The sequence below is a fragment of the Sciurus carolinensis genome, chromosome 9, assembly GCF_902686445.1.
Source record: "Sciurus carolinensis chromosome 9, mSciCar1.2, whole genome shotgun sequence".
NCBI lineage: Eukaryota > Metazoa > Chordata > Mammalia > Rodentia > Sciuridae > Sciurus > Sciurus carolinensis.
The window spans coordinates 138,027,402-138,053,764 of NC_062221.1; the positions used below are offsets into that span (position 1 = coordinate 138,027,402).

The 26,363-nt window shown below is 45.5% G+C and overlaps 1 protein-coding gene across 12 annotated transcripts; it reads right to left on the minus strand.

Annotated features, from left to right (window-relative positions):
* Positions 1-2,422: 2,422 nt before the first annotated feature.
* On the minus strand, positions 2,423-21,604 carry Zbtb21 (zinc finger and BTB domain containing 21). Of its 12 annotated transcripts, none has more exons than XM_047563942.1 (7): positions 21,511-21,594; positions 17,617-17,741; positions 16,072-16,359; positions 15,228-15,518; positions 9,205-9,367; positions 8,337-8,503; positions 2,423-6,314 (listed from the first exon to the last, which is right to left on the minus strand). In XM_047563942.1, exons 5-7 carry the CDS (start codon positions 9,246-9,248, stop codon positions 5,320-5,322), a joined length of 1,206 nt encoding a protein of 401 aa, XP_047419898.1. In that variant the 5' UTR covers positions 9,249-9,367; positions 15,228-15,518; positions 16,072-16,359; positions 17,617-17,741; positions 21,511-21,594; the 3' UTR covers positions 2,423-5,319. The 12 variants fall into 12 exon arrangements, with proteins under 12 accessions (XP_047419898.1, XP_047419897.1, XP_047419886.1 ...); XM_047563941.1 differs by having other exon boundaries at positions 6,918-8,503; XM_047563930.1 differs by having other exon boundaries at positions 2,423-8,503.
* Positions 21,605-26,363: the final 4,759 nt, after the last annotated feature.

The window sequence follows — 26,363 nt, forward strand, 5'->3', positions numbered from 1 at the left end:
TAGTAGGCACCTTTTTTTTTTTTTCAGGCCTGGAAACACATGAATAATAGACCCTGCTCTCAGTCCCCTCCTTGTCTAATGGAGGGACCTGGAAAACAGAAAAAGAGCAAGTGCAGTGATGGGCTGTCAGGAAGCACCGCTCTGGGCCGGGGAGGAGAGTGGATGAAAAGGGCCAGGAGGCATTTCCTGGAGGAAATCATGCCAGCCACAGTAAGCAGGGCTGAAGACACTCAGCGGGGTGAACGCAGTTTGTGTTATCTCAAGGCAGATGAGCTGACCAAGGGATCCTACTGTGGGGGATGTGGGCCAGCAGCCGATGGTGACACTCAAATTCGTGCTACAGTATTTATAACACAAGGCATCTTCCTCTCCAGACATCTGCCATGTCTGAGCAGTACCTGCCACCCCACCTTCTTAGTTCCCTAGAGCTTATACTCATAAGATCTGAAACAGACTTAGCTTCTGGCAGGGGAAAGTTTCAACACTGGGGATGTGGCTTGTCACGATGGCATTTACTGTCTTGAGTGTGTGATGACCGAGCAAGATGAGGCAAGAGTGTGACAAATTCAAACCCCCAAAAGACTATTATGACCAAGAGGAAAGGAAACGTTTTTTAAACAAAACAGTATTCAGTGACAAACTGAACAGCAGGGTGAAGGGAAATAATTAAAAATCATTTGTCCCTGTGGTGTGCTCAAGAATCTTTCAGGCAGCTGTTCCCAAGAAGGCCAATTCAGATACCAACAAAGGAGAACAAGGAGGCGGGAGCCACGGCACTAGAGCCTGCACCCCGTCTCCCTAGTACCTTGTTTTCCAGTCAGCTTGGTGAAACACCTACCGCTCAGCTCTCGTGTCACGGGAAACTAACACGGAAATAAAAGGAGACTGCATCCCGCGTTGCCAAAGAGCCTCTTCAGAATGAAAAATACAACATTGAGACCCTAAGTCAGGAGAGAAAACTAGCGCATCAATTACCATGCTCAAACACCAGTGCAAAGTGCACAGAACTTTCTTTTTAGGTGCTCATATCCTCTCACATTCACCTTAAAAACAACTACTTTAAAGCAAAGGAAAAGGTGAATCAGAAGCTATTACGTTGAACAGAAATGAAAAAGGTGGACGAGCAAAGGTCACTGCTTATCTGGTTTTAATTATCATATATTTAATACAAACTGAATTCTACAAGAAACCAGGAACTGTGGAAAATCAAACATCTCCCATCCCTCGTAAGTGGATATCCATATCATCCAAACAGGAGGACTTTCTCTTCACTTTCATAAAAGTAAATGCTACTAATTGTTATTATCAAAGTGCAAAATGTAACGAGATCATGACTCAAAGCAAAATACAGTACAAATTTATTGACTCCAATCATTCTTAGTTAAGATTTAAGCAAAGTGAACAGACAATAGAATTAGGTACAAGTAAGCAATGGATTAACATTAAATATTCTATTTTACTATGAATTTTCAGTCCAAAAAAAGCTTATTCCTAAAAAAATTATTTTCTCAAAGGCCTAACAACAAAACGTATTACAAAACCACTCATTCATGTTTCTTTAAACAATAAGCATATATTCAATGCAAACTGTGAGACAGTTTTGGATTAGTCAGTAACAAATGATCCACCTTTTGGAATTAGTATTAACCAAGAATAACTATGGAAACTCAGACAGCACTAACAAATAACTGAAGAATGCTGATTCAATTACTGTAAAGATTTACAGTAAAATGCCTGGGTTCTCGGAATTTGAGAAACACCTGATGTTGACCCCTTCTCCTCTAGGCGGAGTTTCCTCCTGCTGTGTGGAAATGCCCTGGGTCGCTGCACTCCCTGGTGCACAATGAAGAGCCCATTTGAAATCATGCAGACATCAAACTTCTTAAAGTGCTAGAGCCACAAGAGGAAAATGTATTTCTAAAACTTAAAGTTTAGTAGCCAGTGTTTGAACACTTATTAAAGAATGTGTATTACCATTACTTAAATTAATGTTTCATGATCATTACAAAAACACCAATGAGATATCAGAAACTGACAAACTGACTTGTAATGTTCCAATTTAACTGAATGAGATTTATAAAGAAATCTGTTAGGAGTGACAATTATTTATATAATAAGAAAATGCAAATCCTTTTCTTTTTGTAGTTCCGGATTATAGTTGCACAGGTGTGTATGCACATAGGAACCCAATCTGAGGGAACAAAAGTCAACTTCAAGTCAGTTCTGTCTCTTCCTCACCCTGATCATTCAGCCAGGCAGGAGATGCAGCCACCCAGGACTCCAGGGAAGGGCACATTCCATTCCTGTCCCATAGCTGCTACTCTTATTAGCACCAATAGGGTCTTTGTGTGGATTTAGGTGACAACCATTAAGTGCTGGACAAATTTTTACAAAGAGGGCTATATATGATCCATTTCCAAACAACATATATCTCCCCACAAAAGTCAATAACATTCATTATTGAATTGCTAGTTGAACATTTTGGTAAAATTATAAATGCATACCAACTAGTCTTAAGCATGAATATTCTATTAATCTTGAAGTATTACTATTAAAATGCACAATATTTGTTACCTCCATTGCTTACTGTGATAAAAAACACTTTTATGTTACTCCCTCCCTACCCCACATAAAAGGATTCAATAACAAGTTCTCAGATTAACAAATATATTAAAATGTTTTACATTCTTTCCACACTGCATAAAAAAGCAGGCATCCTGAATACTTACAAGGAATAAATGAATTTTCTACATTTTCAAAAATTAATTACAATCAGAAAAAACATTTACAAGAATATCTTTACTATCTAAAGGAGTTGCAATGATGAAAGACCAATTTATTTTACACCAAATATTTGCCTACTGGCTGAGATAAACATTCTTTAAAAAACTGTTTACTGAATAAAGTAATTAACGTGTCTTTCATTATTTTACTTCTTAACATTTAAAATAGTTACATGAGTGGAAGCATTTTCTGTTTTTGACCACCAAAATAAACTCTTTCAGCCTAATGCTTTTAAGGTACATTATAAAAAGTAATAGAAAAATCCAGAACTGCATTATAAATGTTTTTGGTTCAAAATTTTATTTGAAATCTTATATTTCTTGCCTAGACAAGAAAAAAAAAGTGAACAAGACAAAACACTGGTTAATTTTTAAAATCTAACAGATATGCAGAGTCTATATTGAGATCAAAAATATTTTTTACTGATTAATGGTATTATTTAAAAAAATCTTCAGAAATGTAGCATAAAGGTTCAAGTCCTGGGACACTGAATCTGCAATGCCAAGATTATTCGTGGAGTTACCACAGATATGCCAACAGTCATGTAGGTGTCAGGGTGACTGCTTTGTTCTGATGTGGCAGCTAGCGCTCAGAGTAAGAAAGACCGCACTAACAGGGAACGAATTCCACGTGCGATGATCCATATGAAGTTTTTCATTAAAGGTCATATGCTTTAGTTTCATCTTTAAAATGCATAGATATCTTCAAGAAAATATAGAGATGGCAAGAATCAGTAACTGCAACTTAATTTTATTTTCCTTTCTTCATCAAATTTAAGAACAAAATAGAAAATAACTACTAAAATATTGTGGGATTTTTGATAGCTTTTTCAAGTGAAAGGATAAAAGGCAAATTTTCATATATAATTTCTATAATATACAAAGTCAATTAGTATTTTATAAAAATGCCTGCTTCAAAAAAGGATATCTTTCCCAGTGTTGGTGTGGAATGTTGACAATGAGATGGATGAGCGGAGTTCTCTTCCATTAGAGTACAAATTGAAAACTGCTTCTCAATCATCCAAGTTGACTTTTCTAATTTGAAAGAATATCTGTTTAAAAAATATATAAACTCAAGAGTCTTAATCTGTATCGCTACCTACAAAGGACTTCATGGTTTCAATAATATTTCTTTATATATGTAACCCTCCCCACAAAAGTGGAATTAAAGTTTTCCCTTTTGAAGTACCCAAATGAACTTTGGATAACACCTACTAAAAGCCATTTAATTACAACTGACACAAAGTAGGAAAAAAAAAAAAAAAAAAAAACCCCAAACCCTATGAACCGAAATAAGTAGCAAAAATCAGTTTTGGACCCTTTGTAAGTGCTTTATCACGTTTGAATATTAAGTCGTGACTTAGAGCAGAATGGTTCTGCTACTGATAATCTAACCGCCATAAACTCCAACACATCCTAACAGAAGTCTTCACAAAAGACAGAGAGGCAGGAGACCGTGTGTTTTGTATACACTGTTCCTGGAAAGCGCGTCCGAAGTGCAAGGTGGGGCTTCCTCCTCTGCTGAGGTCTCCAGAAGGAAGTGGTGGTTCAGAAAGTAGAGTGGCTGTACTCCTTCCGAGTGCTGGGGTCTGCCTACACACTTGTCCCCACATACCTGTTATACGAATGTCAAATCCACAATGAGTACCATGTCAGCTTTGCGTTTTGTTCCAATAACACTCAGACTTTCAATTTGTGACAAACTAAATCAGAGAAAACCAAACACGCACGGTCCTTTGAATGCAGGTCTGATTTAGACTGTGATACAGAGGTCTTTATGACATGCCCATTGCAGCTGAAGCTCCTGGAAATGGTGGACTCCTGTATATCATGTTTTCATTTCCGTGTCTTTCGTGGAGCATGACCATTATTCGACATACTAAGTGACAGAGAGCAAGTTTTCGTTATTCTGTAAAAATCTAAGTGTAACTATTGCTGATTTAATTTTTCACAATTTTCATAGAAAAAGTTCTTACGTGACCACAAAATACCAAACATTTGTTTTTCTCAAGTGCCAGGATAACTTGTTAAAGTTGAGGTTTATCATTTTTTATTGCTAAGGTGTCTAAGATCTAAACTAATACTGTCAGCAATTCCACTTCTTCCTGATACATTTTGGCCTTAAGAACATTGCTAAGATTTAACTAGAACTCAGAAGTCTCAAATAATCAGAAGAAGGAATACTCTGACAGCATTCCACTAATTACAAATCAGTAAAAAACAAAAACCTCAATTAAATGATTATACTGACACCTCGGAATAAGGACTGTGCAATCCATCAAGATTAATCCAATTTCAACAGTAACCCCGCTGTTGAAATCAAACCCCGCAATTGCTGTGAGGTTTGGAACCACAATATTTTAGAGTTTATTTCTGAGGTTGAGTTAGGACATTTCTAATTAAAGTCAGTTTATCTCAAACTTAAATTCAAGCATAACAATTTCCAACCTTTATTCTTTTTTAAAAAATATTTTGATTTTTAGGACAGTTCACAATTCAGGAGTCTCCCATTTCAAATCGGGTAAGTGTGGGTCTTTCAATTGTGTGTCTGTTCGTGACTCCAGAGACTGAAGGCTGTTTTGAATGTCCTGTGGCAGAGCTTACACATGAACTGTCTTTTAAATGTGATTGCTGAAAGGGGTGGGGCATGGTAGAAAAGAGTGTCCGACTCCTGGGGTGCAAACAGTTTCTCTGTGGCCAGGGTGGGGTTTTCAGGCAGGCCAGTGGGACTGTCGGGTTCCAGAGGCTGGATCTTGGGCAGGGGCGGCGGTGGTGGCAGAGGTGGTGGCGAGGGAGAGTTTGTGGGTACAGGGCATACTTCTGCCTCTTTATGCGCCGTCTCTTCTGTGGCCTGAGACATGTGGGACTGGAAGTGACTCCAGAGCCGGAAATTGGTGCGAAAGGCTTTGTGGCACACGTGGCAGATGAAGGGCTTCACTGAGCACAGCAGCTCCTGGTGCCGCTCCAGCTGCTTGTGGGCTGGGAACATCTTCCCGCACTTCTCGCAGGGCCACAGGCCAGCCTCCTTGCTGGGGCCTGCTTCCTTAGGGGCTGCACTGGCCTCGGGCGCCTCCTCCTCCGCCTCCTCCACTGGCTCCTCTTTGACCTGGATTTTCAGTTGTTTAGAAAGACTAAGGTCTTCAGGGAGGCAGGAGGAGTCCTCTGAGTCAAAGTTCACTTGCTCTGGAGAGTCACTGAACGCACTGTCGTCTTTTGGTGTGGTGATGTGATTTACCTTATGAGGCTCTGGCTGGGGCTGGGGCCTAGAAGCAGCCGTTACTTCGCCATTGTGGTCCAGCGCGGGTGGGGAGACGTTCTCAGTGGGGGCCATGCTGTTCTGGTTGTGCACTTCCACCTGGTGCCGCCAGATGCTGAAGGAGGACTTGAAGGTGCGCATGCACTCGAGGCAGGTCAGCTTCTTATACTCACACCTGTCCTCATGCTCCTGCTTCAGCGCGGGCGAGAAGAACCTGAGGCTGCAGTAAGGGCAAACGGTGGCGTTCCGGCACAGGCGCTCGTGGTTGCCTTGCTCTAGAAGAGAAGAGAGCTTAGCATTACAGAGGCGGCACGGGTAAACCTCTTTGCTCTCTACTGCGCTTGCCAGAGGAGCATGCTCTTTTGGCTTAGCAACTTTATTTACTCCGAGGGGTCTTTCTCCGGGGTGCATTTTTATGTGCTGCTTAAACTGAGAGAGAAAGCGGTACGCCTTTCCACAGTAAGTACAAATGTAAGCTCCTTTGGCTCGAGAGCGCAAGTTCCTCTTGATGACTTGCTGTGCTGGGGAGCTACTCTGTCCCTGAAAGCCAGGCTTGCTGCGCCTCAGCTTAATGATCAGGGCCTTCTTAATCTCCCTCTCTCTCACTATGTCAATCAGCTTTCTTTGGAATTTCTCATCCAAAACTGCGTGGGAACTAGAGGCTGGTGACGGGTTCTTCACTATGCCGTGTTGGGTCTGACAGTGTGTCCACACTTTGAAGTTGGTGTGAAACCTCTTGTGACAGATGTCACAAGCGTAGGGCTTCTCTGGGTTATGGTACATGTTAACGTGGCGGTGGAGACCTGCTGTTGATCTAAAGATTTTAAGGCAATGTTTGCATTTAAATTTTTTGTTTGGTCTTGTCCCCTCCAACTCACCAAGTCCATCTTTGTTCAAGTCAGAATCTGGGAACTCTCCATCCAGGGGAGGGCTTGTGCTGTCCTCACAGTTACCTTCTGATGCGAGAGGGCCCTGCTCGTCTGCCTTCGCCTTCTTGAAGGGTGACCTTCTGTCTGCCTGGAACCTCCTCTTTGCTGGTAGCCTGCTCATGTCCTTGTGGTCATCTTCTGTTTTCAGAGGCAGATCTCGCGTGGCGGCTGCTGCATCTCCCACGGTGACGCGGATGATGTCCGAAGGGTCTGAGAGTGGGCTGCTGGGCTCAGTCTTAATGCGCACCTCAGTCACGGGGGAGGCCCCTTCCCTGTCTGTGGACTGAGAAGCACTGAAGGACCTGAGGCGATGTGGTTGTAGCACTTGAGGCCTGTCATCTAGGGTTGTTTTTTCACTACAATCTTTTAAAGATGACTTTTGAGATAAAGCACAAAACATATTCCCTGGTGCATCACTGGATACTGCAGATGATCCCTGGGAAGATTTCAAATCTATGGAGGGTGAGTAGACAGGAACCTGGCTATCCATTGACAACGACCGTCTGAGGAGGCTCTTAACAAGTGGGCCACTTCTGTCAATGCTTTGGTTTCCAGAACCAGATCCACTGGACGGGACCACTAAGCCTAACTTGGAATAGTACAACAAATTCCTGTCTTCACCTTGACCACTTCCTTTGTTAGTTTCTTTTAAGAGATAGGGAGTCTCTGATGAGCTGCGGAGAGACAAAACAGGTGGCCGTGGTCTTGTCAAGGCCAGCTCTATAGCTCTTCCCTTGGGAAGCTGACCACTCACCCCTGGCTTATCGTCCACAGTGTCTCTGTCCTGCAGAGGCTTTGAGGGAAGCACTGCATTCCTCTTCACCGAGTTGCTTCTACTAGGGTCATCCAAAGACCCAGAATGCTCAAGAGACTTGGCAAACCCCACGGAACTCTCTTTTGACCAGCTCTTTTCAGTTAATGACAGGCTGTGAAGTGGTTCTGTTGGCTTTGGAGCTGGTTTATTGGTACTGGTCTTGGGTGCGCTACTCGGTGAGGGCCGGGCAGCATGGCTCAGATCAGACGGATTCTGACTGACAGCCTTTCCTTGTGCTTCACTTCTACTCTGACACACGATGACACTTCTCTTTTGAGAACTGGTCTCTTCATCCTCTATGGACACTCTTTTTCTACTGGGACAGGCTGGGAAGGGAGCCTGTGGGGCTTTGGAGACAATGTTGGTCAGGAAGGAGATCCCCAGGCTGTAGCCCAGCTCCTGCACAGCGGCAAGGCTGCCCTTCTCCACAAACAGGGACGAGGAGTAGATGTAGTTCAGCACGTTGTCAAAGGCGTCCGGTTCACAGAAGTCGAGCTGAAAGACAGTCTGCGACTCATTTTCCTTATTTGTGAATAAACTCTGAAAGTACTCACTGCTGGCAGCCAAGACATTCTTATGAGCTCGGAACTTCTGGTCTCCGACAATCAGGAGCACATCACACAGCTGCCCCTTGAGGCGCTCTTCGTTGAGAGCGCTGAGCAGAGAGATGGCATGCGCTGGGTTGATGTAGTGCAGCAACCCCTCCATCGCTCGGGCCTCTCTGAAAGACAGAAGGTGGAATTATCTCCAAAACTGTGGTGAAAACCTCACCAGGGCAGGTGGAGCCAGCTGTCTTCCACAGGCGCCAGCGTTCAACAGACACTTTCTGAATGACCTTTTTTAAACAACAGTAAAAGTGAAAAAACAACATGCTTCCTGGTTTAGGAAGATCATCAGTCCTTACAACTGGAGAATTTTAGGAACTAAAGACTGTACTTCAGACAAAGGGTGCTGAAACTTGGCAGGTATATATGGAAGTGATACTTAAAAAATAATAGTTTATTATTCAGGGTCCTTATCCAGTTGATGCTTAGTTTTATTTCTCATTAATTTGGAGAATGACTAAAACCTCTGAAGTCTATAACTCTTAATCAGTTTATTATTGTATATACTTAAATATAATGTGAATAGTACCAATGGGTTGCAAAATAGAGGTCTTGTCAGGCCTTTAAAAATGGGTAAGAATTTGGAAAGACAAAAATTTTGGCTAATTATCATTGAACCAAAGTGTTTAGCAAAGGTTAGAAGCACTAGAGATTAGACCTTTTTTAAACACAAATTATCTTGCAATCTCCAACATTATTCCAGCCAAATGGCATTTTCAACAATACCATCAAGAAAACTGGCCTGGCTCTAAACTTAATTAAGGGGTTTGGATGAAGTCTCACTGAATTTCCCCTCAAATATCAAAGTGGGCCGAACCTGGTGGTAAGCGTGAGCCTGTGAGTCAGTGTCCTCAGGCACATCTGCTAGGTGACTTGTGTGAAGTAGGAGCAATGGTGCATCCTCCTGAAGGACGTGGCGAAGATGACAGGGCTAGCCTCTAACACAGTAAGCACTCACTCATGTGCTTCACTTTCGAGAACTGCAGGATAAATAGGTATTTAATTCAGTATCAAAGAAAAGGGTCCAGATTAACTCTCCCATTCTCTCAGTGAAGACAGGCATTCTTACAGAGGCAATGCTTGGCTCTCCATGTGACTCTGTGTGTGGATTTTGGTTACTACTCTTAACACTTCATCTCTTTAGTTTGGTTTTATAATATCATCTTCTCTTTATTGTTATGAGACTGAGATGCAGCTTAGTGCTACAGTGCTTGTCTAGCATGCACAAGGCCTTGGGTTTGATCCCCAGCACCACCAAAAATTTAAAAAATACACACACACACACACACACACACACACGCACACAACCATGACATCTACTTTTACTATTAGAATGGATCCGAAGTGATTAAGAATGTGACAGTCTCATCAACACTGCAGAGTAACCACACCTTGCCCCAGCACATCTGCAGGTTTTCTCCTGGTTCCAGGGTCCAGCCTTGGCTCATCACCCCGGGTCTGGGTTCTGCAGAGCCAGCAGAGAGCAGTCTGTGAGGCTGCCAGTCTGGAGTGACCTGGCACCATACACACCCTCTCAGCCCCACTCTCACTCCTTGGCAAAGTGCTGACTCAGAGGTCTGGCTGTGCTTCCAGGGTGGATGACTTCAGCGGGGCCACAAACCAGTGCCTGGGTCAGAACATCAGATTTCCCTTCACTCCATCCTGCCGTCATTTCATATTAATTGTTAAACCTAATTCTCCTACTTGTGAGTGTTTGACAGATGTTCTTCTTTGTTTTTCCTTTTCAGTTATTTTGATTTTCTCCCTCACTTTAAGAACCATACAACTATCTATGTAAAGAAACTTCATCTTTTACAGAGGTCAGCAGAAAAAGAAGCTTGTAATGTCACAGGTACTAACTCAGCTGTGTACTAGCAGTTTGTGGTAGGAAGAATCTCTGAAGACGTTGCCACAGGGAAGAGCAACAGATGCAGAAGCAAAGGCTGAACATGTAATTTGTCAAAGGGGTTCTCAAACTAAACTCTGGTTTGTTAGCATTTTTAAAAAAGCATGCAAGAAAGAAAAGAACTAAGAGTAGAAAACGTCAGAATGTATCAAATGTAGTTAAGGGCTTGGGAAACTTGTTTTAGTTATCGACAGACATATTCTTTCATACATGTAACCCAGGTACTGGCTGAAATGTAAAGAAAAATACATTCCTTGCCTTGGAAGACAATCAAGAAAGCTTGACAGTCAGTGTTCTGGGCCAGCTAACCTCTCTCTGTTTTTCCCACAATAAAATAGGGACAATAATAGCTACTTCCATACAATGCTATTTTGAGAGTCAAATAATTACTATTATTTATTCAGCACCTACAACACATTACAAATGGTACCAGGAACTTCTTATGCCACTCACTCATTACAAAATGGCGTCTGAGAAGACTTGAGGAATGAGGGCCAAGCCTGAATATGCCTAAAGAAGCCATCACAGCAGAGGGAGGGCTGGAGCAAAAGAGCCACAGAGCCACGGATGAGGACATCCCAGAAGCAATGAGAAGACAGACTGCACAGGGTTGAGTGGGCCACTGGGGGAACTTCACAATGGGAAATACACAGCCACTGGAAGACTCTGAGCAGAGAAATCACAAAGCCTGAATTGTTTTAACTAGAAACATAACAGCTGCTTTCTGATCATCACATGAGTCACTTCCCTCTGCCACACTCTTTAGCCATTACGTTCTGCCTCACCTCAAGCTCTGAGGAATGGAGCCAGCCTTCTATGGACTGAGACCTCAAACTTTTCCTCCTCTACCACTGTGCAGGTCTTTTAGTTGCAGTGGCAAAAAAGCTAACTAAAACAAAAATTGGTACCAGGAGTGGGGTTGCTGCTATGACTGACCTGATCTTATGGTTAAGAATTTTTGGGGAGCTTTTTGGAATTGGTGGTAAGAATTTTGAGATGTTTAGCAGTGCAAGTTGGAAATGCTTTAGGTTGTTGTAAGCAGAGCTTAACGGCTGATTCTGGTGGGGGCTTAGAAGACCAGAATGCCAATAGGACTGTGGACAGTGAAGACAGGGCTTAAGGGTTTAGATGAAAAGGAGGACATTATGAGTAAATGGGTTAGAGGGCCATTCATGTTATGTTCTGGCTGAGAAGTTGTCTGCATTTTGTCTGTGTCCCGAGAATTTCTGTGAGGCTGATTTTTAAAGCAATGGATTTATCAATCTGGCAGAAGAAATCTAGGCTACATAACATTCAGGTGGTAGCATTGATATTGCTAGTGACTTTTAGCTAAATTTATTGTGATAACCAGAAGCAGAAAGCAGAGCATAAATATTGAAAAAATATGGATTTGAAAGGCCAGAGTAAAACTGGAGTTAATGAAGTTGCAGTTGTTAAAGACATTACTGCCATTAAAAGGCTAAAGGCTTTGTCCAGAGACAATAAGAAAGATGGCTTGAGAGCATCTCAGGAATTGGTTAAGATCATATCCATCTGATTCAAGGAAATAAAAGCAAAAATTCTCTTGAGACCAGTGGAGTACTCTTCTTGTACAATGGGGCCTAGGAAGTTTTTTTCAATATGCTCAGTTAGTCAGACCCTCAGAGACTGCTGCAGCCAGGGTTCCAGGAGGCTTGGCTACTGTTCAAGATCGTAGTAGACCTTGGCATCAACCGCGTGGTGCTGGTTCTGCAGAAAATGCAGGATGCTGGAATTAGGGGGTCATGGAGGCTTCCACCAAGATTTCAAAGTTAGGTCTGGGAGGCCTGGAAAAGTGCAGCAGATATGAGTCCCTATGGGCAGCCTCTGAGAGGGTGATGTGTGGAGATCTCAGGAGGAAGCTGAACTGCAGTGGACAACCCCAAGATTAAGAAATGCCAGTAACGTGGGACTTTGTCATAGGAAATCTGTAGGAACTGAAGAGACAAGCCACCAGAAAGGTCACCTGGGCTGCAACCAACATGGTCACAGGAGTGGAGCTACACAAGCCCTTTGGAGAGAACATCACAATGCCATATGCCTCAGATGCTGGACACAGAGCTTCACGACTTGTTTGCCCAGCTGGACTGCAGTCCTGCTTTGGTCCTATCCCTTCTTTCTAGGCCCCTAATTTTGTGAATGGGAATATTCACTCTGTACCTTTATATATTGGATACTTGTAAATTGCTTTTGATTTTTACAGGAGCTCACAATGCAAGCTTGCTCTAAGTCTCAGAGACTATGAGGACTCTTGGAAATGGACAACATATATTTTGCATTGTGAGATCTATTGTGAGCTTTTGTAGGTCAAGGGCAAAATGTTATAGTTTGGATATGTTGTGTCCCCCAAAAGCTCATGTGTGAGACAATGCAAGAAGGTTCAGAGGAGAAATTATTAGATTGTGAGAGTTTTAACCCAATCAGTGAATTAATCCGGATCGGGATTAACTGAGTGGTAACTGAAGGCGGGTAGGGTGTGGCTGGAGCAGGTGGGCATTGGGGGCGTGGCTTTGGAGTATATATGTTGTATACAGTAAGTAGAGTCTGTTTCCTGATCACCATGTGAGCTGCTGCCCTCCACCACACTATTCCTCCGTGATGTTCTTCCTCACCTCAAAACCTGAGGAATGGAGCTGGCCTTTTATGGACTAAAACCTCTGAAACCATGAACCTCAAATAAACTTTCCTCTACCAAACCAAACCAAACCAAATGCAATAGCTATGGCGTGGAGAATAAACCAAAGAGCACAGGACATAAGTGGAAACTAGAGCTGATGAGGAGTCTGCTGCCATGATCCAGGTGGCCTATACCAGGTAGTGGCAGTGGATGTTAAGGCCCATTGGGGTTGCTAATGGAGTGACTGCAGGAATGCCAGAAGGGAAGGAGTTAGGATATGTCTCAGAATTCTGCCACAAGTTAGAAAGATATCCTTAGTTAACATGGGGTTTGACAGAGAAATCAGGAGTTCAGATTTTTTTTAAAAAAGGAATCCAGGTCTGATACACTCTATATGAGTGACAATGTGTCCACTAATACATCCCTTTTGGGGATCCTTTACTCCCCCTGCCTTTTTTTGGTACCAGGGATTGAACCCAGGGGTACCTAACCACTGAGCCACTGAATCACATCCCCAACCCTTTTTTATTTCTTATTTGAAGATAGGGTCTTGCTAAGTTGCTTAGGGCCTTCTTAAGTTGCTGAGGCTGGCTTTGAACTCATGATCCTCCTGCCTCAGTCTCCTGAGCAGCTGGGATTATAGGTATATACCACTGGGGCTGGCTCTATTCCCTTTCTTGTGCTTTCTGGAATCATCTCCCACATAAACTTCTACATCTAAACCTCTGTATCAAGGTCTGCTTTGGGGTGAATCCAAACTAAGACACAAAGAGAACTTGCAACTACAGGTACAGGTTAAGGAGGTATGTCTGTGTCCTTGGAGGTGAAACAATTCTATTCCATATATCCCATGGACTCTACTGCCAGACAGCAATATTCTTCTCACTGTTCACTGTTTAGAAAGATTTCTTTCTTTATCCCTTCTTCATGGTCCTTGTTTTTGCTCTAAGTAACTGCTTCCAATCTATTAGACCACAGACTTCTATCGTCTTTGAACAAAAATATCCAGGAATTAGAGAATAATAATAAAATCATTAAGAGTTAAGTTGTAAGAGAAATACCCTCTATCCCTGAAAATTAGTTGGGGTTTGAAACCATTCTCTTAACTGTAACTTCCATTTACTCATCTGAGACTGCCTAAGAAGTGGCTAAAAATGTCCAAGTTCCTGATACACAGAGTAACTTCGCAATATTTATTTTCCACTCTACTCACTCAAACCCTCACTACATACCTAAAAATAGCTACTACTTCTGTGCTTACTCTGCTACATACACAAAAGCAAACATCTTTCATATGGTAATTCACTGTTCCCATAACCCTAGATACTACTCTTATTCCCATTTTACAGATAAGGAAACTGAGGCAGAGAGAGTTAAGTAACTTACTCGATGCCATACAAATAAGCAGCAGCAAAGCAGGCTCCTGGGCTAAGATATGAACACTCTACCATACTGCCTCTATAGTTTCCTTTATATTCTCACATCATCTTCTGAGTTAGATACTGTGACTACCCTGTTTGCAAGTCAGGAAACTGAAGCTCAGGAGGTCAATAACTCGCCTGTGGTTACTAGTAGTAAAGCTGGGAGTCGGGTTCCAGACTCTGGGCTCTTAATCATTATTCAGTATGTTTCTCATGGTGAGGCATCCACCTAAATGTGCCAGAATCCTACTAGACATGTAGGATGCCAACCTAACATACACTTGCCTTCTGGAACTTTCTTGTGTAGGAATAGGACAAGGCAACCAGTCGATATAGTCCAGTATGCAGGTGGCAGAGGGAGGGACCCAGTATAGGCCATGCCATGAGGACAGTCAGGGGAGGAATCAGGGAACATGGGGAGGAGAAGGGAGGAAAGGTGAAGGGCATTTCAAGAAAGAAGAGCAGCATGTGCAACATCAAGGGACAAGACAGAGCCTGAGGCGTACCAGGAACTGCAAGTGGTTTCTTCTGGCTGGAGTGAAGGGCACATGTAGGGCAGATTACAAGGCTGGAGAGGAAGATGGAAGCATGGGGAGGTCTTGGGTTTGAGACAAGGCCACTAGAGGATTTCAAGTAGGAGAGTGACAGTTTCTACTCCCTAGAACCTACAAGACTCTAGAGGTCTGGAAAGACAGGGGTAGGCAGTGCAGACTCCTCACGTTCATTTAAGGCCCCTGCTTTTATATCTTAATTCAATTATTAAGCCTTGAGAACAACTAGACCCCTTTCCTTATAGCAGCAATCAGACAATTAACATTCTGGATTTTTGTGCTTTAACCACAGTAGGTGTTGTCTATTTAGTGAGTTTAACAACTTACATGAAAATATAAATGCTTGAGAGAATGCAGGCAAAAAGGGAAAACCATAATTGCTGAGTGTCATGAGATGATCTAGAAAACTTCTTTGTGGCTGGTGGAAATGCAGACTGAATTCTCAAAACTCAGAAGAGGTCAGCTTTGTTGCTGGGGATGCTTTTTCCTCAATGCATTTTTCTGATCCATAAAGAGTAAATTTGCTGGTGCATCAGACTCCAGTTCTCACGAACGTTTTAATTACGAATGAGCAGGATCTCAGCAGGGCACGGTGGCGCACGCCTGTAATCCCAGCAGCTTGGGAGGTTGAGACAGGAGGGTTGTGAGTTCAAAGCCAGCCTCAGCAAAAAGTGAGGCACTAAGTAACTCAGTGAGACTCTGTCTCTAAATAAAATACAACATAGGGCTGGGGATGCAGCTCAGTGGCTGAGTTCAATCCCCAGTACCCTCAAAAAAAAGAACAGGATCTCCTACAGAAGACCATGTATCTCATAAAAATGATGCCTCTGGTGTCCAGAGCAGGCTCCCTCTCCACTGCTTGTCTCTACCAGCTCAACAAACAGGCTCCATCACTTCAGTCATGCTGGAAAAGCCTGAAAACTCTTGAAAGAAAAGTGGGTGACAAGTAGAAGAAAAGGACTGCTTATGAGCAGCAGAAAAAGCTGCAGGAACCCTTCCAGAAAGCCAGACTCACTGACCACTTGGAATCCTCACCCACAAATACTTTCCCACACTCTGCCTGAACCGTTTCTACCATTTCTAGAAATTTCAAGATGAGAGCATCTTTATGGCTAACAGGTCATGGGAGACATGACAGTTCTGTGGAAAAAACTTTCACATAGTTACTCACCACCTTTAGGTATGTTATCTTGTAAAGACCACTGGACTTCTCAAAGGTCTAGTTTCCTGTTAAATGGGGCAGATACTATCTTCACCACATGAAACTTCTGCGAGGTACAAACAAAGCAATACGTATGGAGCCCTAGTCAGCAAACATGTCCCATCTGCAGGCACGCCTCTTACTCCCCTCTGTCTCCTGAGTGTTCTGAGGGCCTGATCCACAGGGCAAGTCACAGAAGTGCTGGTGATGGGAGGTGAGCAAACTGGCCAGCCTCTGGCTCTCCAGGCGCTCGCATTCCTGTGGTCAAACAGACAACAGTGTGATAAAGAACTCTATGAGTGTGACAGCAATGGGATTCCAGGAAGCTCTGACTCTGGCTGGGGGCAGGAGAGCTGATGAGTGATTAGTGGGAACATCAGGGAAGGAATGGGACTCACTCCCTTGCCAGTTACAGTGACACCAAAGGTTCTAGTCTCCACATTTCTACCATAAACGAGAGAAACACAGGGATCTCAAAGCTTGCCTGGGCTCAAGTTCCAGTCCCCTAGAATGGCCACAAAGCCTTTCAGAGCTAGATCCCCAAGTCCTCTAGTACACTAAATGCTAAGGGGGTCTGGGCACCCATATCTTAATGTAAATTAATTAAATGCAGTAATTTTCTTCCTTATACTAATGTCAGATCAGCTGCAAAGAATGAAGATTTTTGAGGGGACAGATGTAAGGTGGGCAATCTGTAATACAGACCATTATGGGGACAGAAGAAGAAAGTGAAGCACAGCCAGGCACTCAATACAAGGGCACTAGGAAGTAAATGAGGGGTGAGAAAGGGAGATAAAAAGAGCCAAAATAACCTCACCTTCTTTCAAGTTTTAGAGACTAAAACTCAGGCTTGTAGCAAAGCTAAGGAGCATTAAAAATTGGCTTGACTCCCCAGAACTCTTACTAATGGTTCTTAAGAAAAATGTCTCTTAAGATTCCAAACATTAACCTTAAATTGAATTCTGGGAACCATGATACTTTGGAATGTTGGAGATTGCTTAAATAATCCTAATCAGGATACCAGATAAAGAGGAAATGCATGGAACACAAGGCAAACACCCAGCCAAACACACAATGCACCTACATTTGACTTTGGAATAAAACACACAGTTCATGTGCAAACCCTCACCTCTGGATTTAGCCTAACTCTCTCCATTTGATTTTACTGTTCTATGGTAACAATAAGGTGGCACTGAAGTTCATTCTCATTATCACTCACTCACTTGTTGACAACACAGACATCCAGAAAATACCTAAAGCTCCTTAGATTCATGGCTAAACTAGTTTACCTGATCCTTCAAGAGGATCAGTTTACCACCTTGTATTCCACTCCATCACATTTTCAGAATGTCTATCTCTTGCTCTTGGGTTTGGATTTGATTCAAGAATACACATTAATGCTCTGCCACCACCAGCAGAATGATTTCCCAGCGCAGTTCAAGTCTTAACTGCACCACAGCAGGGTGGTCTCTGGTCACAGGTAGCTGGTCTGTTCTGGCCACCCAGCAGCCATACCTCCTCCTCCTTTGAACAGCCACTTAATTTCTGCTTTGAACACTTGTCCCATGAGCAGTCTGATGGTTGCAGGCACACACCCGAAAGCCAGGCCAATTAGACACTTTCTCCCTAGAATATGGGCTCTGAAAAGGATGACAAAGGCAACAGATGAATGAAGCTGATTTTCTCAGAGGGGGCCTGAAAATGCAACCCACTAGTGCCCGATACAGAACCCCTGGAATTGGTTTGTTCTAAGTTTTTTTAGATTTTCCTTCAACTCCAAGAGCAACCTTGTTATCTTTAAAATAAATTCCTTTTTCAATTCAAGTCAGCCACTTAGTTTCTATTCTGGTTATTAAAGAACCCTAACTAATATGTTTCCACGTGGTATTCACTCTTCTGGTCATGCCTTCCAAACCCATGCTTTATAATGTTGCTGCTAGACCAAGCTTCCTAAAACAAGCATTGATCTGTCACACAACATAAATATTAAGTATCGCTATTATTAACTCAGCTTGTTACTAAACTCCTCTTATGTGTAAGGCACAGTTGAATGTGTCTAAAATATAGGGATACTCAAAATAAACAAAGCCCCCAGGACCCAGTGAGGTAAATTAGATGATAAACAAGGGAACAAACAAATAAGACTTCTGATGTGCTAAGTGCCCTGATAGAAAACCTCAGTGTGATGTGAGTGCAGTGCCTAGAGGTGTAGCAGACCCTCAGAAAGTGCCACACACCAATTTAGTGGAGACCTAGGACCAGTATGAACACAGTCAACCTCTGTCCTGTTTCCTCATCAGGCTAAAATAAAGATTTTTTTAAAAACATGGATCCTAAGGTGCTATAAAAGTCTGCTTTCAAACTACTTTTAAAATTCTTTCCCTTAGGGGTTGGGGTTGTGGCTCAATGGTAGAGCACCTGCCTAGCATGTGTGAGGCACTGGGTTTGATGCTCAGCATCACATAAAAATAAATGAATAAAATAAAGGTCTATCAACATCTAAAAACATATTAAAAAAGTCTTCCCCTTAACTCTCTCCTCATAACTTTCTGCTTCCAATACTCCCAAGATACAACCTATACGTCTTATTGCTTTTATTACCCCATCTGAAGCTTCCCAGATGGTGTCTAACTCCTCCCCAGCTCAGCTCAAGTTCCAAGTCCTCTAGGAAGCCTTCTGTTAGAACTGAGTTGTAGCCCTGCCCTCACATGTTAAAACCCTAATGCCCAGCACCTCAGAATGAAGATGAGGTCTTTACAGAAGTAATTAAGTTAAACTGTGCCCTAATTAAAAAAAAAAAAAATGTTATCCTTTAAAAAAGAGATCAGACACACAAGGAGGAAGACCCTGTGAGCGCATAGGCATTAGAGACTGTCTGCAAGCCATGGAGAGGCCTCAGAAGAAACCAGCCCTGCCAACACTTTGATCTCAGGCCTCGAACCTATGTAATTGTGAGAAAATGAATTTCTGTTGTTTAAGCTGCCTGGTCTGTGGTAAGTTATTACAGCAGCTCAAGCAAACTAATACTCGTCTCCTCGACAACTTCGGCTTACAATAAGCAAGCGTCTTCATTCAATGCCTCCATCATCTACATGGTGGGCACCATTTGTGTAGTGCTTACTCATGGCCTTGCCTTGCTATCATGTGTCTCTCTCCAACAGGACTATAAGCCATGCGAGAGCTGTGGATGCCCAACATGGTATCTTGCTCCGCAATAAACATATATTGATTTTTGTGAACTCTACTCCAATAAAATGCAGGAGTGGTAATTATATTTTTGTTTTCCTTAAATAAAACTGGTCAAATCACTGCCCTGTTTTAGAATACTATTTTCTGTTACTTTCTGGAGAAAGATCCAAACTACAGACTTGCATGCAAATTCCTCACACTCTCAATTCACCTCTGCATCCTTATTAACACTCCTCATCTACTGTACAAACCTGCATGCCCAGTTTCTGGCACCTGAAAGAGCTTTCCTACATTGCTTTTACCTGGTTACTGTCTACAGAAAAGATTCAGCTGAAATGTCACTGTCTCTATAAAGCTTTCACAATTTGTCCATAACCAGCAGATGGGTCATTTCAATTACCACAATTCTAGATCCCTCCGCAATAACCCCCAACTATGTCAGTGGATCTGCTTAGCTATCTCTTTCCTCCGGAGACTCCTGAAAGGAAGAGCTCTTGTTTTCATCTGTGCACTATACAGAGAGAATTCACTCAACTCAAGGCTCAGTTCGCAGAGTGGCTCACCTCCACATCTCCAATGTGTGTTGCAGAGCCCAGCATCAGACCTATTCTGTGCTTTCTGGGATCTTGTAGATGTAGTAACTACTGGACAATGAATGCCACCTCTGTAAGTCTGCTCAGACTTCTTGCAACTCCAGCCTCTCTGTGCAAACCCAACATACTCATCACAGCATAACCCAGGTGTCCAGTACAGCACCTGAGATCCACACCCTCACTCCTGCTCTTTCCCACACATTCCCTGCTGAGCTTGGTTGTTGCTAGCCAGGAGGTCTCCTCTGCCAGAGGCCTCTTCTCCTTCCTTTATCCTTGCCCAGTCACTAACACCTGTGAACCTAACCCTTCAATCCTTCTGTTATCTCCTTTCAGTCCAGGGTTTAACAACCTAGTCCCTCTTTTGTTATTTTTAGTTTTCCCTTACCAGTGTATCTGTGTAATATTCCCTGCCATCTAATACTGTAAATTTTTCTGGGGAGGGCTTGTATTTTCTTCAACTTTTATTCCCACAGAATGAAATACACTATACTTCCAATAAGTGGTGTCAAAAGGAAGAATGAATTAAATAAACTTACTTTTAAGTAAACCAATGCCTCAAATTTCAACTTTTTCTTTAACAACAATATTTAGGGACAAAGTCAAACTTAATGACTACTAGTTATCAAAGGTGGAAGCGGGATTTAGATTTACTCCTTCGAGGGGGAATCGTTTTTAAAAATAATTTTCAATGAGAAATCTTCCTAAAATGGATTAAGCCACACGGTGCTAGGAACGTGACACAAACTCTACTCGTGACTCGGGGTCACGCTGGTCAACCATCACTGGACGGTGCTGGAACAGAGGCCCGCGGATGCAGAGGTGCAGGGCTGGCGGTGGGGCGCTCCAGCACGAGGCCTCCGCCGGCGGCAAGCCTGCCGAGGACCTGTCCACCCGCTCCTGGCGGCTCCGCGGCCACTGGGCCTGGGGGCTGGCAGTGCGCAGCCGCTGCCCACGAGGCGGGCTCTGCAGACCAGCACGGAGCGTCTCCGGAGGACGCTGCCTGGTGCCGAGCAAGGCCAGACGAAGTCCCGGGAGCCGCGGAAAGCCCCGGGCCAGGTCCTCGGGCTCTGGACGTGCCGACGCGCGGCGAGGCCCCGGCGTCCGCTGGGGGCGCAGGGCAGGAGGATCCGCCTAGCCCCGGAGCTGTCACGCTCCCGGCGCGGCAGGTGCCGGGTGCCACCACCGACCCCGCGCCCGCCGCCCGGTCTACCCGAGCTACCCAGAACGGGGCCGCGCGCCCAGCCCGCTGGGCGTCCCAACGGCTCCGCGTGAGGGGTGCGCGCCCCGGCACTGCGGGGCCGCGACGGCCGGCAGCCCAGCCGGGGTGAGCGGGGCGGCCGGCGAGGGGCCGCGCATGCGCCAAGGCGAGGGCGAGGCCAAGTGCGGGCATGGAGCATGCGCGGTGTGAAGGCACAATCGGCTACGTGGGAGCCCGGGCATGCTCGGTGAGCCCGGCGGCCCCGCGCACGCGCAGAAGCGTCCAAAGCCCGCAACCCGCTGGCGGAGGAAAAAGGGGAGAGAAATCACCTCAGAATTACGTCAGGAAAGGCCGCGCTTTGCGGGGAGGCCGTAGCCCCCCACCGGGCTCCGCGGTTCTCCCGGGGCGAGGGGTGTGACCGTTACTCACCGCTGTTCAACCCCGAGGCAGACGCCAGGCCCCTTTCCGCTCACACTCGGCTCGCGCGCGCCGCAGCCGCCGCTGCCGCTGTGATTCCATCCATCTTGAATTTGACGTCATCCCACACCAGGGATGAGGTCATCGCAGGCAGCGCTCGTCACGTGCGCGGCGCTGGGATTGGCCGCCGGGCGCCGGGGGGCGGGGCGAGGGAGGTGCGCGGCGCGGAGCCGCAGGGCGGGGCGAGGCGCGGCGAGGGATCCGCGCCGGTGCCCCGCGTCCGGGGCTGTGCCGGCCGGGCTCTGTGCGTGGGCCAGCGTCCGCGGTCCCCCGGGCAGGCGGCCGGGCTGGGTGAGGGGCCGCGCTGGACTGAAGAGGCTGCGGCCGTGGGCGCTGCGGACGTTCTGCCGCAGTCCTGCCGGCGGGGCCGCCTTGGACTCTTGGCTTCCGGGAGCGGCGCACCCGCGGGACCGCTCTGGCCTGGAGCGCGGAGCCTATCGGAGGGCGGTTGCGACGCGCTGGCGGAGGCCGTGCCCAGGTGGCCGCTGGCTGTACCGGACGCCGAGGCCTGCGTGCGAAGCCCCAGGACGCGGCGCTGTGGGAGAACTGCACTACCGGTCTCCATTCTCCTGAAATGACCAGACGCCAGAGGACGGCTGCAGAGACCTGGAGGAGACTAGTTAGGGCCTCAGGTGCACCCCGCGGCAGATTCAGTGTCCGCTCCCGTTGTCACATGCTTGTCCAACACGCTTTCACAGACGGGAACCTCTCTTTTTTTAAAAGCAAGTATTGCATTAAGTGATCAGGAGGAAGCAGCTTACCCTCCGCAGTTCCAGCCCTCATGTAGCGTGGGTTTTCTTGCGTGAACATCACGGCTCCATGTGCTGGAAGACACTTCACTTTCAGTTACGACCCAGCTAGATAGCAAAGGCCAGACTGCACACGCCAGCTCTACAGAAAGCTGCTTTAGTTCCGACAGGCTGCGTAGAACAGCTAGACACGTTCTCCAAAGCTTAGAACAGACCCGGAGTCTGTGTTATGAAGGGGAAATTCTACAACCAACCCTTAAAATCTCCTGGATTTTAAATTAGCTTTAATATTTTCCAGTGTATGTTAATTTTCAGAACAAATTTTTGAAGATTTGAGTTTATGCACATGAACTTAGGTTAAAATAATTTAATAAGTGAGGAGTGTATGGAAGAAATAATCTTGCATTAGGGTGGTACAGATAAAACTTGTCTCCAAATTAATAGCTCTTTTGTTTGTTTAGTTTCACTAATGTCTAGAAGACTGTTGGTGTTAAGAATCTGGCCCCCTAAATTTTCTCCTACTCCTATTTAAGAATTTTAAAGAATGTTTTTCTATTTTGAACTGTGTGGTGGTAAAGCAAACTAGCCTTGAGTTTTAGGGTCCCCCGTGACAAGGCTGAGTGAGCATTGTGTTATCCCCGTTTTACAGGCAGGAAAACCAATATGGGCCTGAGCCTGAGCTGGAAGCCAGGTTTTCCAGTTTTTGGTTTGTTATATCTGGTGCCAAAAGTAGCTGCCCTGTGGTGTTTCCCTAGCTAGCTACCTGTTCACCTGCTGGTTTCTAAGCTACCTCAACATGATGCACACTGCTTTGTCCTCTGGAAGCCACAGATCACCAGTTGGCTGACCCATCTGCCAAATGCAGCAGAAACTTTCGACCTTTAAGTTGACCTCTCACTTGCAACAGTTACCAGTTCCTTCCTCAAACTCAATAGCTGCAGTTAACGTCTCAGTGTCCTATATTTCCTGCCTCTCCACTGCTCCTTGGTCTGTGTTAGTTCCTCTGCCCTTGCCCATGCTCATAGTCCAGTTTCCTAAGGACCATGACCTTGGCTCTCCTGTTACGCTTGCCCTGGGGGCGGGGGCCTCATCCATCCCAAGGACAGTCACTGGTTACCTGAGCAGGAACTTGGGTGCCATCCTTGAGCTCACCCTTCACTTCCGGGATTGGGCCAATCATTTCAGTCCTGTCTGTCCTACGTCTTAAGTGCTTTTCTGGCAACACAGCCACTTCGTTCCAGCCCACCTGGCATCCAGATGACTCTTCCAGCCTCTAGGTTCCCTCTTCTTTACTCTTACTTTGTAACCGAAGTGTCTTTTTAAAAAGCAAGAGGCGTGGTGGCACTGCCTCACCCAAGTACTCAGCTTCTGTGTTGCTCCTGGCATAAGTTCAGACTCCAGCCCACACCAGCCTCACAGTTTTCCCCCATCCCAACCCAACTTACTGGGCCTCCTGCTTCTGGCTGAAATGTCACCCTCCACCTGAGTGACCTCTCCCCTCCTGCCACCCAGGACAGTTTCATCTTGCTCCAGGGTCTGTCACCTCTCCACCCGACCCCTGCAGTACCTTTTCAGCCTCCTCCTTTAACCCCTGGGTAAGCACCTTGTATAGGTTTTGCTAGTGCCACTTGTGCAGGTGCTGTTGGCCTGCCTGCCAGAACCTCTCATCACCCCAGACTGCTTGTCCTCCTGCCTGCTGCGTGGGCAGCATGGGCTTGGCCTGTGATAGAAGCTTTCTGTGTTTATATGGAGTGAGTGTTCTGCCCTGAAGCACCCCAGGATCTCTAGCCCTCTGCACATATTCATTCATACAGAACATACCTCATTGGGCCATCCAGATGGCCCTCTACCAAGATGGCTAAATGACCCACAGCCATGCCCTCAGCAAGCTCATAGCTGCACTTGCTGTCTGCTTGTTCTTTCCTTCCCCATCCAACTTTAAGGGACTGTCGGCCCTGTTACCCCAGCCAGAAACATGGTTATTTCTCTCAATTTCTGCATTTGACTGTCACTGGGTCTTAAAAGTCTACCTCTTAAAGGCCCCTTGGAACCATCCTCAACAGTGCTGCTTCTGCTGTTCCTGGCTCCCAGCTCCTGTGGCCAATCTAGCTGCTCAGCCAAGTTCCAGTTCAGTTTTGCTTCCTTCTCTTCCTGTTCTAAATTAGATTGATCTTCCTAAGCGTAGATCTGATCAACTTGCTTTATGGTCAGTACCACCCGTCCATGGCTGCCAGTGACCTGAGGCTTCAGTGTTGGCTGTGGCCTGTCAGTGCTGCCAGGTGGCATTCACTCTGCCTGCCCCAGGCTGGTGCCCCACTTTCGTCCCTTCCTCTACGAGTTCCCTGGATTCAGTGTGAGTGGCACATCTGATTTCCCTTACAAGCCTCAGACCAAAGCTGTCTCCTGTTGTGCTTTAGTTACACCGGCACGACATTTACCCATCTCTTCCCATGAGTCAAAGGACTGTGTGTGTCTGTGTCGCAGTGCCTGGAACCTATGCGTTCCTGGAGCTTTGGGCTGTTGCTAGGGCCATTGCTTTTGAGCCAGCTGCTCTGGATGGTTGGCGTTTTTCCTTAGAAACTGGGTTACGGTGGTGTCCAACACTGTGGTGTTAGTAATACTATGAAACTCAGTTTGTCTGCATTTCTTGTGCCAGACAAACACAGCCTTTCATAAGTTGGGGGAGGGAAGTCTGCATGGGGTTTAAAACAAGCCTTTCCATATTTGGAAGTGGGAAGTTTTACTCAGCCATGATTATCATTTCATTTTCAAATGCAGAGCTTTCAAATCTGGGGATCCAAATTTGCCTAGCCTGTGGTTTGGGTGCTTGTCCCTTAAAAAAAATTAGGCTGGAGTAGAGGGTGAGCTATCAGTTTCCTTCGCTTCAACAAATTACCCCAACTCTGGTGGTTTAAAACAACAGAAGTCTGTTCTTCCACAGTTCTGAAGGTGGGTGTTAAGTTGCATCACCACGCTGAGGTCAAGGCTGGGGGGGCACCTCGTGGGGAGGGTCCATTTCCGCCTCTTCCAGCTCCTGGTGTAGCTGGCATTCCTAGGCTTGGTGGTGTTGCTCCAGTCCCCACGTCAACCATTGCCGCCTCTGTCTGCCCGATCCCCATCTGCCTCTCGTGGGAATGCTGAGAAGGCATTTCGAGCCCACGCAGACACCCTCCTCAGCTCAAGATTTTGAATTTGCTCACATTCTCCGCATATGAAGATAGCATTCCTATGTGCAGGTAAATGAGGCAGGGGTGACTTCTGAAAAGGACATGATAGAAAAGGGAATGGGAAATGGGAAAATTAAGGAAGGTGGTAGATGATAGAATGCTGTGAAGCAGGGTTACGACAGCCACCTCCACATGGCCACCACTTCAGACACAGCGCAGCCCGGAACTGGAAGGCTTAGGTCCTGGCACACACTTCAGCTTGTGAAGTTGGTTGGGTCAAGTGTTGCTCTCACAACAGAAAAGCCCTGTCCTTAAAGATTACCATTAAAAAGGGGCAATTAAGCTGAGGCCCTGCCCACTATGTTAGTGGGCATGCTGGCATGGTGTTCTCTGAAGGCCTCTCCTCCCAGTCCTTGTCATAGCCTTACACACCAACCTTGAGGTTCCCCCAGCTCAGCAGTTGCTGGTAGTCACCAAATGACACCAACAACTCCATGCCAGTTTCTAGCAACCCTTCTGCCCTCAGGAAGCTGGTGAGAGGACTTGGATGTGTGTGTGTGTGTGTAATGGCAGTAGTGATTCTGTTTGATTATAAACTTCGTGCACATTAAGAACATGAGTTTGGATGTAATTTCCTCTGTGCTGTTCTATAAGCTGCTATCATAAAAGGAAGTGAGGAGTGTAATTCCTTTAAAATTCACACCATGGGATTTCTTTGGTAAAGAAAGGTGGATGCTCCTGTCCCCAGTGCTTTGGACTGGGTGAAGAGTGGCAGCTACGTTTCAACAAGTGCCTACTGTGTGCCTTCCGCATGAACCCATCTTCCCGGTCACTCTGCTCTTTAGGGATAATAATTCCATTTTACCTGCTGAAGAGAGCAAGGTTCCTG